Source organism: Lissotriton vulgaris, chromosome 8, assembly GCF_964263255.1.
Source record: "Lissotriton vulgaris chromosome 8, aLisVul1.2, whole genome shotgun sequence".
Classification (NCBI taxonomy): domain Eukaryota; kingdom Metazoa; phylum Chordata; class Amphibia; order Caudata; family Salamandridae; genus Lissotriton; species Lissotriton vulgaris.
The window spans coordinates 421,403,613-421,423,676 of record NC_141696.1 but is presented as its reverse complement, the minus strand read 5'-3'; the positions used below and the strand labels follow the sequence as shown (position 1 = coordinate 421,423,676).

At 48.0% G+C, this 20,064-nt stretch overlaps 1 protein-coding gene across 1 annotated transcript in view; it reads left to right on the top strand.

The window, feature by feature from the left end:
• OCA2 (OCA2 melanosomal transmembrane protein) overlaps positions 1–19,659 on the top strand; it is an 833,084-nt gene extending 813,425 nt beyond the window's left edge. Inside the window, exon 24 of the mRNA XM_086934183.1 lies at positions 19,041–19,659. Coding sequence (XP_086790309.1) covers positions 19,041–19,128 — 88 coding nt within the window. The 3' untranslated portion in view covers positions 19,129–19,659. The remainder of the gene's footprint in view (positions 1–19,040) is intronic.
• Positions 19,660–20,064: the final 405 nt, after the last annotated feature.

Sequence of the window (20,064 nt, the reverse complement as noted above, 5' to 3'; positions counted from 1 at the left end):
AATGCTGCGTCTGTGTTCTGTTTAGTAAAATGTCCACAGCATGCGGTACCATAACTGTGAGATCTGATCCCAATACGAGCCCTGCCGATTGTCTTATAGAGACCGCAGCAGCCGCCGTGGCTCTCAGACAACTCGGCAGTGCTCTTGCCACATTGTCAAGCATTGCAGAGAAATACGCGCAGGGTCTCTGTTTCCCCCCGAAACACTGAGTTAAAACAGATAACGCGCAACCTTCCGCCTCATGTACGTAGAGAACAAAAGGCTTCTGGTAATCAGGTGTTCCAAGAACAGGCGCAGAACATAAAGCATCTTTTAGTGACTCAAACGCTTCTTGACATGCAGGGGCCCAGGGTAGGGGTTCGCGCACTTCTTTGGTAGTCAGATACAATAGGGGTTTTGTTAGTAACGCATAGTTAGGTATCCACTGGCGACAATACGATGGTATGCCCAGAAATGCGCGCACCTCTCGCTGCGTGTTAGGTACCTTCATGTTAGTAATAGCCTTTATGCGCTCTGGCGTCAATCTCCTCCCCACTTTCGAAAGGAGGTGACCGAGGTACGTTACCTCCGTTCGACAGTATTGAAACTTTGGAAGGGACACTTTATGCCCCCTTTTTGCCAAATGGTGCAGTAATTTGACAGTAGTATCCCGACAACCCGTCTCGTCATCCGACGCTATCAGGATATCATCCACATACTGCAACATGACGTTGCCAGGTGGAAGTTCCAGTTCATCCAATTGTGCCTTCAGAGCCTGACTATATATGCTCGGACTTTCAGTGTACCCCTGGGGAATTCTCTTAAACCGGAAGCTTCGGCCAGCCAATGAGAATCCGAATAGATAACGGCTGTCTTCATGTACAGGAATACTGAAGAAAGCATTTTTCAAATCCAGGACAGAGAAATATTTAGCAGAAGGGGGAATCATCGTCAATATCGTAGTGATGTCCGAGACCACTGGGTATTGTGGCTCCACTACTCTATTCACGTGGAGCAGATCGATCACAAACCTATAGACATCAGGAGTATTATCAGTAGCTTCAGGTGACCGTCTTTTAAGGATAGGTAAAATAGGGCTGTTACATATGTTCGAATCCGTCTCTTCCACTACACCAGACCGAATCAAATCTTGTATTATTTGTAACAGGGCCTTTTCTCCCTCCCTAGGAATCCTGTACTGTGGAACCCGGGGCAATTTCGCTCCCACCTTCACCCTTATTGCCACGGGGCGATATCCATTTTACCTACATCTGTATCATTGACAGCCCACAAACTGTCGGGAATCCCTTGAAATTCAGGTGGTAATGGGTCATCTTTAGAAAAACACTGTAATGGGCGAGCGACATTCAGGCCCAACGTAAGGTAAACGCCATCCGGAGAACAATAAATGGTGGCGTGCAACCTTTTTAATAAATCTAAGCCCAACAAATTTTCTCCACAATTCGATGTTAATAGGAACGGTGAATCAACAGTGAAAGGACCAATCGTCAACGTGAGGGGTTTAGAAATGGGGCTAATCACCGGGGTACCTGCAAAACCCACAGAGATGTTATTCTTGCCAGACAGAGCCGCCCCTGGGACCCAGGAATGAGCCACTAAACTTTTCATTGCACCCGTATCCACTAGAAATTTTTGTTGAGACCCCAATAAGTCTGCCTCGACATAGGGTCCCCTTTGATCAACTTCCACTGGCACTGGTCCCTCGCTCTGTCCTATGCTGTCCTAGTTGTGGGAGAACCCTGTCAGATCGTCCACTGAGTAATCATCATTATAGTACTGACCGCCGCCCCCTTGCAACTGTTGTCTGTTCGCACTGTTGTCGAAGTAATTACCACCCGGTCTCCCGCCTCCATCCGACCGTGCAGCCTGTCTCCCAAAATCACCACTACCTCTTCCTCGTCCTCGCCCTGGACCGGCATTCGACTGAAGCAGTGGGCAATCCCTCCACCAATGCCCCTCCTGCTTGCACTTCGCACACTGATTCGGTCCCAGTCTTTCCCTACTCTCACCTCTCCCAAAACCGCCACCACGACCCGGCGCCGCACCTCTTCCTCTGCCCCTAGCCACTTGCTGCAACAAAACCCTAGTCTTCAATCCTTAGCCTTCTTTTCCTGCTTGTCCTTACTCTCATTTTCTCTGTGCTCATAATACTGCGCCATACTGAGGATGCCAGAAGGAGAGGACGTTGTCCACGTGCTCTCCGACGCTTGCAATCTCGCTGAAATTTAGGGCAATAAGTTCATGACAAACCTATTGACAAAAAGTCGCAACCCTCCGTCCTGTGACACATCTTGCCCACTAAAATCTATGAACGTTTCTTCAAACCTCGTAAAGAAGTCCGAGACTGCCTCATCCTTTTTCTGCTTACAAGCCGTCAACTTGTCCCAATCTACCTTCTTCGGGGGAATGAGAGAATGCATGTATTTTATTATGCGCCCCGGCAAGGCCAAAATCTCAGCTTTCGGCTTTTCTCCTGGCTTACGTTCCTTATCCCAATCCTGTAACTCCTGCCACGTACCTCCTAACTCTTCTGAATGATCTGTACCTTTTACTTGCCGCCACACCAACTGGGACCAAAAGCCCAAAAAACAATTCAACATCAGCCAAAGTCATTACAGTGGAAGACGCAGCTTCCGTTAGCTCTTTGTAGTAGGCAGTCGGGTTCTTCCTAGAATCTGGGAGCTGAGCCTTCAATGATAATACCTCACTTCTCTTCCATGGCGTATACACCCATTGCTCCTGGAAATGTGCATCTATCCTGTTCCTGGTGACAGCCCTCGTGACTGGATCTACCATTTCTGGGATCTCGGGATGAAAAATAGGGTGCACTTCACGCATTGGATGTATACCTGGAAAATGGGGCGTACCTGCAGAGGGCAATTCATTTCTATATTGTAATAGAGCACGTAAACTACGCATCACCTCCTTCACCCCAGTATTCGTTCTGAAGGCTCCGCTCTGTATATCTCGCAAAGTCGCCGGAGCCGCACCTCCATACCCCTGTTCCCATAGCGGTATTAATATATTTGACATATGCCACAAAGCGTGCTGTTGCATCAAGGGCTCAAAATCTTTCATAGTGGACCAAATATCCTCAAACGAATAAATATTGTTCCTAGCCCACTGACATGCCTGATTAGCCACTATACTCTTCTCATCTAAACCAACTGTAGAACGCGTAAGCAACTTCCGTACCTGTGAGAGTAGTCCACTACCTGCGCCTCGGCTCGGCGTTAACGCCTCCTGACTGGGGGTGGTACTGGCTGAAACAGTAGGGAGTGCTAAAGAGAATTGGGAGGGTGCAGGTGAAGTGGGCTGGAGTAAAGAAACGAGGGGTGTCGAGGGCGGGGATTGTTGGGGAGCACTGGCTGATGGACCCGGAACCCCACTACTGGAGGCCGGAACTGGCAAGGAGGGGTACAAGGGCTGCGGGGCATAAGGGGGAGGGGGTCGGGTATTTAAAATGTCTTCCATCTCATCTGGGTCGTCCTCTCGCACTACATAACTTTTATTTTCTTTCAACCTGCAAAGCCTATCTGCGCGCTCCAAACGCAGCGCGTTCTCATTCCCAATATGTTCTCTCGCTTTCTGTGCCATAGTCTGCGCGGACTTTTTAAAAGCCTCTTTCTCTTCTCTCAACTTACGCTTCCTGGCTTCTTTCTGCCACACTCTTAAGGAATCAAACATGCTTTGACGGCTACGCCTAGCAAACAATTTGTCCTGTAAATAATCCAATTTAGCTTCATCGAAAGAACCCGTCAAGGGCCATTGTAAATCCACATTGTCAGCGGTGTACCGGTGCCACAAAGTACCAAACAAAATCGGGGTCAATCCATGCTTGACGTACATATCAAAGCTTGGAGTGCCCTCGGGGGGTGCGGGTTGGCTCTCGGACAGTCTAGTATCCGAGGGTCGACAACAGCATCCAAAACATCGTAACTTACTAAGACACGGCATCTCTACCTTGGTGTGAAAGAAACACTTCTCCACAAACTTCGTTACCTTGAGTCGCTAGCTCGAGCTCGTTCATGCACACATATAGATATACATTAGGAAATCACACACGCACATATACAGTACCTCCAAACACGTGTTACCAAATGGGACAAGGCCCGTCGACCAAGTCCTGGGGAACCTGGACCCTACCGCAGACCGAACAATACACTAACTGTTCTGAGGATGGGGAACAAATCCGCTCCCCGTGCGGCACTACGGATCACTGCGCACTTTACCACGGGAGACCCAGGACTCACCTCCACTGAACCGCCACTCTAGGGGTTCAGGGCAAGCACCGGAGTCCACCCGCGATGAGCCACGCCTTCACCACAGTACCACCCGGTCGGATCACTACAAACAATATATCTAGATATTCCCCCAACCTCGTCAAGTCTGTCAGAGCGCCTGCTCGCACTCTGAGTCCCCCGGAGCACACTAGCCCCAGTAGCAAACCGGCTCCTCAAACCACTGGAGACACCCTAGTCTCCCGGAACACTCCAGTTCCTGAAACAATCACAGGTGGACCACTCACCTTCCGTAGGCGGCCCCGACCTCTACCGTTCTCCACCTCCGGCTGCCAGGACCAACACGGTCAGCTTCAAGTTCCGCCTTCTGGACCCCGGCGTAAGATCCGAACCGGGACCTCTCCCGATCAGCAGGGTGGGGCAGCGCTGCGAGAACCAAGCTCGGCATCAGATGGGTACCTGGTCCACCGTGCCGACCAGCGGGTCCCCGGTCTTCTGCTACCCCCTTACGGGTGAGAAAGATCCTTATCGCGGGGTCCCTATTCGGGCGCCATCTGATAAGCGTGGCTCAAATCCACCCGAGTGACTTACTGCACTCACCTATAGTAACTATATAGAAAGTCAGCCGGACAGTGGAGAAGAATAAACAAGAGTCTTTATTAGGCCAAACAACACTCATATGAGAGGGCCCTGTCCGACCTCACTCCTAGGAGTGCGAACGAGAGGACTAACTCTCTGCATCACAGCAATACATTATAATGCAACACAATTCATTGGGGTACGCCCCTTCTGGAAAATCACTGAAACCCAGACCAGCGAACAATGCCATCATACAGCAGGCATCTGCACCTGCAAAAGATACATCGCTATCTCTACTCAAGGCCATGGAGCTAGGCTTCAGCGTCTCTGGCGCATGAGAACATTACTGATAATGAGACTTGTTAGTTTCGGCCACAGCAAGCCGAGAAACGAAAATTGCTGTCTTAGTGAAATTCTCTATTCCTGCGGGAGGGGCAGATGAGCGAGTAAGGCTCGCGGACACAGAGGGATACACAAAATGGTGGCACACAGGCTAAGCTAAGGAACTAATATAGTCACACGTACATTTGAATAATAAAGTAGCAAGCGGAATAATTCAACATAGGTGCATATACGAACTTCATTAGTTAGCCATATGATGCTAACTTACATATGAGAAGGGGTAATTGGGGCATCGAAAAATGAATTCTATCAGCTTTGTGCTGACTGGGAACTTGCGGCCGGCAGACTGCTGGGCATCCAGAAGGAACCACTGCTGGGGGACTGACCTGCCGCCCTGCTTGGCAGCTGAAGGGCTGTTGTCTACTAAGGGAACCCAGTGCACTGGCCTGCCTGCGCTAGCTCTCCCATTGACAAATTCCTGAAGAAAATCTCTCCCTGCTCCACGGTTGTACCTCCAAGTGGGAGGCAGCAGAGCGCTTCATTTGGCCTGAACCAAGGCGTGGAGCATTACGGGATTTCTGTCCTGGTGCTCTTGACCCCTGGTGTGGGCTTATGCAAAAGGAACACTGGTGAAGGACGCAGAGGGAGCGCTGCCTATTTTTATTCTTCCTGCCTTGGGGAAGCGCATAACGGTGCACCTCCTCTGGGCAAAGTGGGCACTCTGCGGTCGGAGGACCGGTTCCTGCAGCTGATGACCCCAGCCAATGGAGACTTTGCTGTGTGAAGCTGGAAGACAGGCAGAAGTCTATGCCTGGCTTCGGGCAGGGCTTGCGGAGAGGAGAAGACCGCAACCCAGAAGTCCGGTGAAGCCAGCCTGACTGAGGGTGGAGATCCCCCTGATGAGGCAGCCAGGTTGGAGCTGTGCCTAGTGGTGGGCGGGAGCCTACCCCACGTTCGAGGGCGTCCAGGGCCCAAAAGGATAAGTCAGGCGGTTGCGGCCAGCAGGAGGAAGTGCTACCGGAGCGGAAGACAAGCAGAGGTTGCTTGGTTGAAGGCGGGGCTCCCGTAGTGCTGAGGAGAGCCCTAAATGCTGCCAAAAGTCAGACAGGGCTTCGCAGGCTCCCAGCCTCGCACCCGCCCTGTTTTGCTGAGTGGCCCAGCAAAAGTAGAGAAGCCCCGGTGAGTGGGGCTTTGAAAGACACTGTTGTTGCTGGGTTATTCGAACAGCTGCGCCGCCGAAAGTGGGCAGCTGCAACATGGGGGCATTTTTGTTTACTAACAAGGATGCGTGGCACCCTTGCCCCCATTATTTTACGGGCCAGTGTGGAGGCCTCATGCTGACAGGGGCATTTCGGGGTCAGCCCAAGATGGGCCCGTGCAGTACTTTGGAGGCTTCCTCACAGGACAGATAGGACAGCTGCTAGAACCACACATAGTAATGTGTACGTCCTGTAAGGATTAGATATGTACTGCAAATGTTTATAATGGTGTACTGCTGATTATGTTGAGGCATAATGTGTTATGCTGGAAGGTGATCTTACCAGTAGTTAGTAGTCATCCTTACTGTAAGGAGGTTATAACAGTGGCCTCATTGGCCTCGTGATTTATGGATAATGTGCTTGTGCTAGGTGTACCACGACCAGTGGTTACTGGGTGTTTTCACTACTTATGAGTGGTGATGTGATGACAGTGGCCCGATTGGCCCTGTAAGTGTATATAATCCTGTAAAGTCATACCTAGTACCAAGTGGCACAGTGTATATATGTGATTATGTTCTAATGTGTTTTATGAGTAATAGAAAGGCTATTTTTACATAACACTGTGTTGAGTTTCTTTTGTTGTGTGCCTAATGTGTTGCTGCTGTGGGTGTGTTGTGCAACGCCTTACACATTGCCTCTGGGATAAGTCTGACTGCTCTGCCAAGCTACCAAGGGGGTGAGCAGGGGTTATCTTTAGCGTTTAACTCCCTTGCCCTGACTAGAGTGGGGGTTTCTGCCTGGCTTTAGGCTAACCAAGCTAACCAGAAATCCCATTTCTAACAGTATGGAGCTGCACAATCCTTTGCCCATAATGGGACTCTGTTAATACCATACTCAGTGCTATTGCAGGCAGCCCAATAGACCTCACTTCCAAGATGGCCCTTCTGAACAGGGTAGATGATGAGGGGTTTACAGATGCGGAACGGATATTTGTAAGACTGGGGTTAGTTATCAGAAAAAAGGATATAGCCCAATAGTGGCTACAGACTGCAGCCTCCGCAAGGAGGACAATGAGGGTGGCGATGTATGTGTGCTGTTTTTGAGAGAGGCCTGTGTAGGAAGCTCAGGGGTGCCCCATAAAATATGAGGAGATGTAGGGGAACTGGCAACAATACCATTATAGGGCTGAATAATTACATATATGATATTTCATGTCTGATTGGTTTTGGATTGTGGCTCAGCTATACTATATGACTTTAATGTTGCTACATTGATGCTAAATGAGAATGTGTGTTCTCGTATGCTGTTAAATTGAAAATCAATTAAAAGATTACTTTAAAAAATGGAACAGGTGGCCTGGATGATGGTCTCAAAACTTGCTCAAGAATCTGTTCCTGAACTAGCTCTCCCACTTTGGGGAGCCCCCGTCAACAGCTTTATTTTCCTTAGTACCAGAGTATTTTTTATATTTTATGAAACGTTCCTCCTAATTTCTTGAATATTCTGCAACAAATACAATTGTCAAACAGGATCAGATGACCTATTTTGACTCTGTCCCTCTTGCAAGGAGACCGAGATCAGGCACGTAGGTAGATACTCCACCAAGTAACTTGTATGGGATGTGATTACCTAATACTCCTTGTAGCAAAGAAAGGCTATGTTGCCATGACAATCTGATATCCAATACCCAGGCAGTAAAAGCTTGTTTAAGCATGCTCTAGGCTCGCCGTACAACATAGTCTGATTCCAGATGGAATAGTTGTGAGTATAGCAGTCATACTCCCAGACATGGCATCCATACACTCCTTAGCAGCCAACGCAGGCCCACTGTGTGAATAATATGTCTGAGGTGCTACCATTGCTACTATTTCAACAGGACAGTTTTATGTGGGCAAACCCAAAATGCAACCACAATCAATATGTACGTATATTAATTGATATCGCGAAGAAACCCAATATGGCGGAGGAAAATGGAAAGGGGCGACCACTCGGTCCCCCCGAACGTATGGCGGAGTGCCTCGATCCCCCCGGGAAGCCATTTTTGGGCGGGAGGCGCGTCTCGGCTGGTATGCCCGAAGCGGCGTAGCCGGGGCGCGCTTTTTCCCGCCCTAGAGTGGGCTGGCCTAGACACCGACGCAGCCAGCCACGCCCTCGGGGCGGGCAGGGGCGGGTTTTCGCCCGCCCTGAAGACGGATAAAAAGAGACGCAAGACCAGAAGACGTCCTCTTGTTCTTGTGCTCCGAAGCTGCACCTCCTCGCTACACGTGAGCTCGGGACGGAACGAAGAGCCAATTTTGAGCGTTTTGATCTTTTTTCTTTGTCTTTTAGATACTTCCTCGGAGATATGCCCAAGAAAGGCGCAAAGAGAATGACGACCGACCAGATGGTGCGGGCCCTTTGCAAAGAGGTATCCGACATAAAGAAACGGTTGGCGGAGCGAGACGGGGAGGAGGGTTCGGGCCCTGCGCCGGCTGGAGGGAGACCTAAGAGGCCGAGAAGGGTTCCAGCCGGTGGAGACGTCCCGGTTCCCTCTGCCCCGCTCGAGGCACCGACCCCAGTACCGATGGAGGGGAATCCAATCCCCGTTGTCGTCACCCCGACTTCCAAGGAAGACATGCCTCCCGAGCTGGCAGCACAGCTAGCAGCATGGTTGGGGGATAGTAGTGATGGCGCCACGGCTGCCGAGGCACAGGCGCTGATAAAAGGGCTTCGTGAGAAGAGAGATGCAGCTAAAGTGACTACGCCGTTGGCGGGAATAGACAAGCCGCAAGCGGCAGATGCTGCGTCCGGTTCAGGTAAGCGGCCATTGCCGATTGCAAGGGACGAGTCAGCACCCTCTCGTAGAGAGAGATTGGGACAACATGTACCTTTAGCTATAAAGGAAAAGATCTGGGCGGGGGAGTACGTGAATATTTTCTCCTTGCTTGTTGATCATTATGAGGTGGAGCATGTTAAAAGTCAGAAGGACCTAATGCATCCGAGTGTTTGGCGCGCAAAAATGGCCGCCTTTAAGGTAAATGAGAATATTGGCAACTGGGGCAATGCGTGGGGTATTTTTACATCGATTCTGGGGGAACGTAGGCCCGAGTTGCTTCCAGAGTTTCCCATTTATCAATCACGAATAATGGGTTACTCGACAGCATATCAAGGTAACCATTGGTTTTGTTATGACAATCTGTTCAGGAAAGAAAAGGAGCATAACAAGAGTTTGACTTGGGATTGTTACGATTCTGTAACATGGGATAAAATGAAAGAATCGGGGATGTTAAGAATGCCATTGGTTGGGAGCACTGTTGTTGATTACTCCCGCCAAAATGGGGGGACGCCCTTTCGACCAAGTACGAGCACCGACGATCAGTCGAGGCCCGCAGGCAATACAGGAAGAAAGGGTTTCTGTTTTAACTTCAACAAAGGGAAATGTACCAGGCCTCCGGGATTGTGTAAATTCAAACATGAGTGTAGTACGTGTGGGTCGTCCCATCCTGAGTCATCGTGCAGAGCCAGAACGGGTGAGAATGGGGGTAAGGGAGGCGCCAAACAGGTCTAATCTAGTCCGAGGGGCGCCGTTACCAACCCCGATTGATACCTTGGCAATGATTCCCTGGCTCAGCGAATACCCGGATCGTACTTCTGCCGGGGTGCTGCGGAACGGTTTTACACATGGTTTCCGCATCCCGGTGGGGGACTTTCAGGGTGTAGGGATGTGCAAAAATCAGCTTTCCGTTTTACAACATACAACTGTAGTACAAGAGAAAATTCAGAAAGAGGTTAGCCGGGGACGGGTCGCGGGCCCGTTTAGTGTACCCCCGGTGCCGGATTTTGTTTGTTCTCCGTTAGGGGTGGTCCCCAAGAAGGACCCAGGTGAGTTTCGATTGATCCATAATCTGTCTGCTCCGCATGGTCTTTCGGTGAACGCAGCAATCGATCCAGAAGTTTGTTCGGTGCGATACGCATCGTTTGATGAGGCAGTAGCCATCTTGAATCGCCTGGGGCCCGGGACGTTGATGGCGAAGTCAGATATCGAGTCAGCGTTCCGGTTGCTCCCGGTACACCCAGACGATCAACGTCTTCTGGGATTCGGGTTCCAGGGGTCATTTTACATGGATAGGTGTATGCCAATGGGATGCTCTATATCATGTGCTTATTTTGAGCAATTCAGTACTTTCCTGCAATGGGTGTTTACTAAGAAAACGGGTTTCCGAAATGTAATGCATTACCTTGACGATTTTTTGTTCCTTGGCCCCGCCGGAAATCCCGAATGTGCCCAGGCCTTAGCTGAATTCTGTGTGTTGATGGGTCATTTTGGCGTGCCATTGGCACCGGGTAAAACTATGGGTCCCACGACTTGCCTCGAGTTTTTGGGGATCGAGTTGGACTCAAGGGAGGGGTGTTTCCGTTTACCAGCAAGCAAAGTGTTGAAATTCAGGGCAGCCCTCCAAGTCTGTTTGAATACACCTAAGGTTACACTGCATCAGTTGCAACAATTAGTGGGAAAGTTGAACTTTGCCTTGAGAGTGATCCCAATGGCTCGCCCTTTTTCCCGCTCAATTGCCCAAGCGATGGTTGGCCTAAAGGAGGGTCATCATCGCACGAGGTTATCGGCTGAGGTCCGCCAGGACATGCGGATTTGGTTAGCATTCTTGGCGGACTTCAATGGCCGGGTCGTCTGGAACAAGCCAGCCGTGTCCTCAGAAGAGCTTGGGCTATGGACAGATTCAGCAGGAAGCATAGGTTTTGGCGCCATCTTCGGCACAAAATGGTCTGCTCAAAGGTGGCCCCTATGGTGGCACGAGAAGGGGCTAACGAGTAATATTGCTTTCCTTGAACTATTTCCCATTCTGGTGGCCCTGAGAACCTGGCCAGAAGGTTTCAGAGATCATTCTGTCGTGTTTTGGTCCGACAATATGACCGTGGTAGAATGCATCAATAGTCAGGCAGCCCATTGTAAATTGATTTTGAGGCTGCTCAAAGAAATTGTCCTACTGTGTATGCAACTGAACGTGGTATTCAGAGCAAAACATGTCCCAGGGGTGATGAATCAGGCTGCTGATGCACTGTCTCGTTTTCACATGCAGGCTTTCTCGGGTTTCCTTCCTTCAGCGGACCCGGAGTCGGCACCCTTCCCCGAAGCTCTCTGGTCTCTCGGTGCCCCGAACTTCGTCACCTCGTGGGAGAGAGTCTAGCACCCAGGACAAGGAAGGCATATGAAGGGGCGTTCCAGGCCTATTTAGCCTTTTTGGGGGCAGAGAGAGGGGGTCTTTGGGGTCAGGAAGAGTGGGTAGTACTTTTTCTGATGTCCTTACGTAGGGCTGGGAAATCGGTGGCTACGGCCCAAAGGCATCGTGCCGCCATTTCCTTTGTTGCCAGGGCCCATGGCATCCTGGACCCAACAGCGTCTTTCACAGTACAGAAAGCGCTGCGTGGGTGGCAACGCCTAGAGGGTCGCAGAGTAGACGTAAGACGACCGATAGGTCTAGACAGGTTGTCCCAGTTACTGGCCACACTCCCTAACACATGCTCGTCCCCTTTTGAGACCTGTTTGTTCCGGACTGCATTTACGCTGGCGTTTCACGGGGCTATGAGAGTTAGTGAGCTGGTTGCAAGGAACAAACAGGATGTGACGGGGGGCTTGTGCAGGGAACATGTTCAGATCAGGGGTGATGCGATGATTGTCTCCTTTCTCAGGTCTAAGACTGACCAAGATGGGAGAGGGGACTGCACGATCATTCGCAGGAACCCCGAGTCATCCATGTGTCCGGTACAGTGCTTAGAAGATTACCTAGCACGAAGAGTGGCATCATGGGGGGGGACATTGTTGAGGCATGCAGACGCCACCCCGCTGACGAGGTTTCAGTTTCAACGGGTGCTTGCAATGGCCATTGCCGCAGCGGGCTTGGACCCGGGCGAATTTGGGACCCATTCCTTTCGAATAGGGGCTGCCACTGAAGCTACAGCCAGGGGTCTTAATGTAGAACAAGTGAAACGTGTGGGGCGCTGGTCCTCCAATTGTTATAAGAGGTACGTGCGATTGCACATGTTGTGAAGCTGTAATCATGTACTCACGCCTCTTGTCTTTTGTTTGTTTTCAGTTGCGCAAGCCTACGCGGCAGGGCAGACTGTGCAGTCGACCCAACACCAGGCCAGCGGTCGCACGTCACCGGCTGTGAGGAAGGAGGTGTGGGTCGTGGGCCACTCATACGTGAGACGGGCCGCAGACGTATTCAAAGCAGGTGACATGTTTCACGTACCTGGGGAATACGGGTACAGAGTGTCCTTTTACGGAAGAGGCGGTCTCTGTATTGACCAGTTTCAAGCATTCTTTGAGGGTTTGTTAGAGCGGATGAGGTCACCGCCGTCCATAGTCATAGTGCATCTAGGGGGCAATGATTTGGCCACCACCGGTAGACGACTTCTCCTGGAGGCTATGCTTTCCACGGTAAGTTGGTTAGCAAGGAGAGTTCCGGGGTGTACAATTGCGTGGTCTCATATGATCCCACGAAAAGTGTGGCGGGGGGCTATCTCGATCCCTGCGTTGAATCATTCCGTTAAAAAATTGAATAACAAAGTGAGTAGGTTGTTCCGTTCCAAGACATTGCATTCGATCTCGCATAGTTGTATTAATGACGACAGTATGTATTTGGGGGATGGTGTGCATTTGTCGAGGGTTGGGAATGAGTTACTCATAGGAGACTTCTTAGCTTGGTTAAAATCGTTAAATCATGACCTCTAGGTAGGAGTTTTTTGTGGGGGGTCCGGATAGCCGGTCAACTATCCGGACCTGTGGCGGTAAGGTCATGATCGGTGAGCACTAATTGGTAGATCCCTATGAGTGGGCGTCACCCAACACGGATGGGAGCGCTCGGGAGAGGTGGCCATTGGCCCCTCAATGGGGAGGCGGTCCCGTCTAAGGGCGGGTCGCCGGAAGTAAAGGAAAGGCGGTCAAGGCCCCTTCCTTTGTAGGAGGGGTTACAGCCCCCTCCTGGGGAATTTCCCGGGGCCAGTGTCATCTGCGACGGCAGATGCGGTAAGTTGTGTGGGGTGGGGAGAGGTCAACGATACCTTCTAGATACCACACACAAGTGTTCGAACGACCTTTAAATGGCGTCGAGTCTTAAGTGCCCCCGTCAAGTCAAGGGAAATTGTTAGTAGTTGCACTTGAGGTAAGCCTCTGTGCTGTCGCCCCTCCCAAGTGGGAGGGGTAAGTCTGGTTAGGGATCTTGACACCGGTTATGACCTTGCCGTCGGCCCTTAAACGTTAGGATGTACAATTTCAGTGTTCTTAGAGAATGTTTTTTGTAGGATGCTAGTTCGGCTAGGAGAACCTCTGTATTAGAGATTATGTTAAGGTTAGCCAAACATCGTAATGTGATAATGAAATTGTACATAACATGAAAACGTTTAATGTTTTAATTTTTTGTTTTAATAAATACGGCCGGGATGGTCACTCCATCCCACATCCAAAAACTTTAAGAACTGTTTCCGGTTTCCCTCCTTTTGGGGATTGTGTTGAGAGGGGGTGGCGGGTATCTCAGCCATATGGAAAGGGGCGACCACTCGGTCCCCCCGAACGTATGGCGGAGTGCCTCGATCCCCCCGGGAAGCCATTTTTGGGCAGGAGGCGCGTCTCGGCTGGTATGCCCGAAGCGGCGTAGCCGGGGCGCGCTTTTTCCCGCCCTAGAGTGGGCTGGCCTAGACACCGACGCAGCCAGCCACGCCCTCGGGGCGGGCAGGGGCGGGTTTTCGCCCGCCCTGAAGACAGATAAAAAGAGACGCAAGACCAGAAGACGTCCTCTTGTTCTTGTGCTCCGAAGCTGCACCTCCTCGCTACACGTGAGCTCGGGACGGAACGAAGAGCCAATTTTGACCCACCCACCAGCCCCTGAGGACAGCAAGTTGTTGTGCAATAAAGTGAATTTATAAGTGTTTTTCCATTTCGTCTACAGGCTGTGACAGTATCAGTTTGTTGTTAATCTTAATAAAGTATGGTGAATATTGTCTAGGTTGTTACGATTAAAATGATTTGATGTAGTGTTGCAAGTTCAGCATGTTCTTTCGGTCGTAGCGACCAATGTTTTCATAGGTTTGAGTAAGAATTGTCGTATTTATTTTTGGTAGGCGGTAAGGTCATGATCGGTGAGCACTAATTGGTAGATCCCTATGAGTGGGCGTCACCCAACACGGATGGGAGCGCTCGGGAGAGGTGGCCATTGGCCCCTCAATGGGGAGGCGGTCCCGTCTAAGGGCGGGTCGCCGGAAGTAAAGGAAAGGCGGTCAAGGCCCCTTCCTTTGTAGGAGGGGTTACAGCCCCCTCCTGGGGAATTTCCCGGGGCCAGTGTCATCTGCGACGGCAGATGCGGTAAGTTGTGTGGGGTGGGGAGAGGTCAACGATACCTTCTAGATACCACACACAAGTGTTCGAACGACCTTTAAATGGCGTCGAGTCTTAAGTGCCCCCGTCAAGTCAAGGGAAATTGTTAGTAGTTGCACTTGAGGTAAGCCTCTGTGCTGTCGCCCCTCCCAAGTGGGAGGGGTAAGTCTGGTTAGGGATCTTGACACCGGTTATGACCTTGCCGTCGGCCCTTAAACGTTAGGATGTACAATTTCAGTGTTCTTAGAGAATGTTTTTTGTAGGATGCTAGTTCGGCTAGGAGAACCTCTGTATTAGAGATTATGTTAAGGTTAGCCAAACATCGTAATGTGATAATGAAATTGTACATAACATGAAAACGTTTAATGTTTTAATTTTTTGTTTTAATAAATACGGCCGGGATGGTCACTCCATCCCACATCCAAAAACTTTAAGAACTGTTTCCGGTTTCCCTCCTTTTGGGGATTGTGTTGAGAGGGGGTGGCGGGTATCTCAGCCATATTGCACCTAACAGTTTCTCTGATATCATAAGGGGAGTATGTGCAGGTCATACTACAGTTGAATGCTTTAATTTTTTATAAATGTAACATTGCTTGACATACTTTCGTACATTTTTGGGTAAATATGGCCATCAGTATCATTACTGTAGAATTGAAATAGTAGCACCTGTGCTTCAGCATGAGCTGAAGCTATCCCTTCAATCAATCCATCAGGCAAAATTTGTAAAGTACCGCTATTCACCTGTGAGGGTCTCCAGGCGCTGAGAACCCTGCAGTGGAAGGGGTTCAGTTGAACATCCAGGAATTAAGTCCTTTCCTGAATTCCTTTTTTTTATTTTTTTTTTATATTTTTTATTAGGGTTAGGATGCATAAAGGACAGAGTATTTCATTACAAGTATACCTAAAATAAATATACAAAAGAGTAGCAAATAACAATCCAGGAATAAATACATGCACAGTTAAAAAGAGACATACACTTATAAAGGCCATCTTATAAAACATTCTTACATTAACATTACATTGTCATACATCCATCAGGCCTGATCTAGTTTCCCTCCAATTTGTTATGGGGGCCCAGATGCGTCTACCCATCTCTCGTTTTTTAACCCTCTTTAATTCATATAAGCAGGATTCTACATTGTGTATACCTAATAATCTAGAGATCCACATCTGGTAAGAAGGAGCTGTAACATCTTTCCAGCCTGCTGAATTAAAATCCTTAGTACGGCGACTGACATAAAAACTAGGGCTTCTTCTTCCTTCCTGAGATTCAACTTAGAGTCCGTACCCAATAACATCAGAGCCGGAGATAGATCGATCTTATGACCTAGCAGCCCCTCCCAAACTTTCATTATCTCGTCTCTTATTTACTCTAGCCGATTACAGTGCAAAAACATATGTAAGATATCTGCTTGGCTATCGTTACATCGCGGGCATCTATCATTTTCTTTATGTATATATGTAATTTATGTATACTGGGGTAGTTCCAGATTTGTGGAAGGAAACTAATATTGTGATCTTCCACAAGAAGGGGAAACCAAGCGAGAAACCAGGGTCTTACTGACCGATTTTGACACCAAGCTGTACTCCAAGATCTGGGCAATGAGGTTGAGCAGGATCATTGGGAGTCTAGTATCCCAGTGGCAGCATGGATTCATCCCAGGTCGTGGTACGACAGATCACATAAACAGAGTAATAACACCGTTCGACGGCCAGGCTGCCACGGGTGGGGGGGGGGGAGATGGCCATGATCCTGCTCGACGCAGAGAAAGCCTTTGACCGGGTGGTCTGGAGCTTTCTCTGGGGTATTTTGGCTGGGAGAGGTTTTGGCATAAAAATTATCAAGGCTCTTAAAGCTATATATGTTAATCCGATAGCAAGGGTTACTGTGATGGGTGAGAAATCTGGGAAAATTGACATTAAGAGAGGCACGCGTCAGGGCTGCCCCTGCTCATCCATCCTGTTCGCTTTGTATATTGACCCTCTCACACAGGAAATCCTTGAGTGTCCTAGGATAACCCCTGTGATTTTTAATGGGTATGCACATAAAATCTTGGCCTACGCCGATGATTTGGTGGTTATCACTACAAATCCACAGCAGGCGCTCCCGGCACTGAATCAGATGGCAAAAGACTTTGGCTATGGTTCAGGATATCTTTTGAACGAATCAAAGACACAGATAGTTTGCTGGAAAAATATAGTTAAGTCTGATATTAGATTGGTGGATTCTGCTATTTACTTAGGTGTGGAAATCAATGCCTCAGTGGATAGAATTGTGGAGGAAAATTTCCCTACCCTTGTCAAATCTATAGAAGCTGAATTAAAAAGATTAGATGTACTACACCTTTCGTTGGTAGGAAGGGTCAACGCATTAAAAATGTTAATGTTCCCCAGAGTACTTTACCTGTTTCGTGCCATACCCCTATTTATAGATGAAACAATAATGAAAAGGCTAGAATCTACATTCATAAGATTTATTTGGCAGTACGGTAAGGTTAGGCGTTCCACCAGCCTAATGTCATGACCTAGGGAAAGGGGGGGGGAATGACACTCCCGAATCTTAGACTTTATCATTGGTCTTGTATGCTGATTCAAATGTCTATCTTTTTTCATCTGAGGTGGATTCTGTGAGTGGAAATTTGGATGTACAGAACCCTCCCCCGAGTTTTAAGATGTTGCTGGGGGGGAAGGCTACTGGGCTACTGTTGCGTGAAATTGAAAGAAGATTTTATAAAAGGGCCAGATTTAAGACTTTGTATAGTGCTTGGCTGATTTGGAAATCTATTCTAAAGTTCTTTAATGCTTCAAAGATACATTCACATCTACATCTTGGAAACTCTAGCCTTTTTCCTCAGCTGAGAACCGATAGGAACATTCAGGTATGGGAAGATTTAGGAGTTAAGACCCTTGGGGATATTCTGGAGGATGATAAGTTAATTGGGTTTGATGCATTACAAAGCAGGTTTGGAATTCCAACTGACCACTGGCTAACGTACGGCCAAATAGCTCGAACTCTTAAGGCTCAAAGACTAAAGCCCCCTGTCTTAGTGGATTTTCCCGTAGTCGAGGTACTAGTCAGAGGATGGAAGAAGATTAAATCAGTGTATAATCTTTTGTTAATGAAGATCCAAGATGATATTGAGAAGACAGAACATAATTGGGCTATAAAATTAGGTAATCCAGATGTTGATGTGGATCTTGCGCTATGCATGAATAAAAAGATTTTTCGGGCCTCTAATTTACGGGCCCAGCACTATAAAACAGTTTTTAACCTTTATCATACACCCGCAAAAGTATTCGCCTGGGGAGTAAGAGAAAATGATAGCCCTTTCCTGAATTCCAGCAGACAGGATAAAGTTCAAAGGTGAAGGGGAGGTTGATCCAGGACTTTGCCGCGAGATAGCAGTAGGATCGACCTCCACTGTTGCTTCAACAGATATGGGGACCATGAGTGATGGAGGCGGAGCACAGGTTACTGATAAGTTAAGTTGATACAGTGGTTGATGTATGCTTGCCCTTGGTTGTGAAGGGCTTTGCAGGTGTGATCAGCATCTTAAATTGGCATCTCTTATGGATGTGCAACAGTGAAGTTTCTTCAGGTGGGGACTGGTGTGCATTCATCTGGGGGACTTTGAGGATGACCAATGCAAAAAGAACAATTGATGGCCAGAATACATAAAAATGTCATACATTCACCCCAGTACAGAGATCTGGGCCTAAATCCATTGTTTTATTGCTCACCATGTCATTCCAGTTTGGACCCATATGCAAATCCGTCTTGACCCTGCGCCCAATGGGAACAGTCCAGCCCGAACAACCAGGTCAGGTCCTCCCTGGACTGGAAATAAGCATCCTAGGACCGGTTTTGGGCTTTCAGCCCTCATCAGCCAGCATAGCTTAACTCCATTGGCATGGAGAGCATGGGACCCACGTCTGGGCATACCCATTCCCGCTCGGGGTGACAAATGCAAAAAGAACAATTGATGGACAGAATGCAGAACAATGTCATACATTCACCCCAGTACGTTCTGTCCATCAATTGTTCTTTTTGCATTTGTCACCCCGAGTGGGACGGGTTTGTTCGCAACTCTGTGGCCCTCTGCGTAGCCCCACTACGCCCAGGGTTAATCTTTACACCCCCTAGTCTAGATTAGACTATTATGGTTGAGACTTTTTCAAGCATCCAACAACTGATATTTCTGAGATGAACCCATGCAGTGAATGTACACTAATTGAGTAAAAGTTTTGTAAGAATGTCCAGATTTATTGTAACGTATATAATTTGTGGATTGGCTTTTATTTAATTCTTAGGTTGGGATTCCCAATGATGATAGTCTCCACTGCCATTGGAATGTGCTACCTTCTTGTTGCTCATGTCGTTCTGGGGTGGAACTCTTAGTCAAGCATCATTTCGGACTACTGCGGATGGCGTGCATCAGCTTATCATCAAACCTGGACCAAAGAAAGCACTTTTGAAACTGGAACAAAAATTTTGTTTACAAAAGATGCATTGGTCAATTGACTAGTAACCAAAGTGTTGCTATTTATTGCCCTATTTTTGTGGCAGAATTGCTAATTTAGGTAATGCATCTTGAATTAACTGTCTTGTAAACTTCAGTAACGCAAAAAATATTGATATGGATACAAATTTGCGGTTTTGGAAATACTTTTTTAATATATATTGTCAAAATTACACTTTAAAAAGCGCACATCTGTGCACATCATAATAGCCCAATAAATTGATCAGTAGCAAGTAGTTGTTCTTTGGACCTTCTGTATCTTGACCTGAACAAAACTTGTTTTGTATACTGAAGATAATTGATATCTGTATATATCCAAAGTAATTATAGATTGATTAGCCTATGTGGACTAAATTTGATGTACCATTGTCTACAAAGAAAAATAATAAACTTGTTACAAAAAAATTGAATTCGGTGTGCCTTTCTTACTGCTGAATGTGTTACCTATTACATAGTTAACACTTTATTTCTGCTGTTTATATGTCAAAATAAACTTCCTTAATTGTATTTATTGACTTTGTTGTGTATAATTCAATTGCAAATAACTAAAAATGTAAAGCAAACTAAACTTGACAGTTAACTAGTTGAATATTACATTACACGTTGACAGTAATCTACTTTAAACATTAATATATTAGATGAGGTGTTTCTCCATGAATAAATTAGGTTATAAATTAAGGTTATTTCACTGATACTGTATAAACGGCCACAGGGGATGAAGAGAATGTAATATCTCTTTGGGTGTGCTCTGCTTAAGTTCCTAAATATATGCATCTCTTTTTGCTGTGTTATTGTTCTATTTCCAAGTCATATTG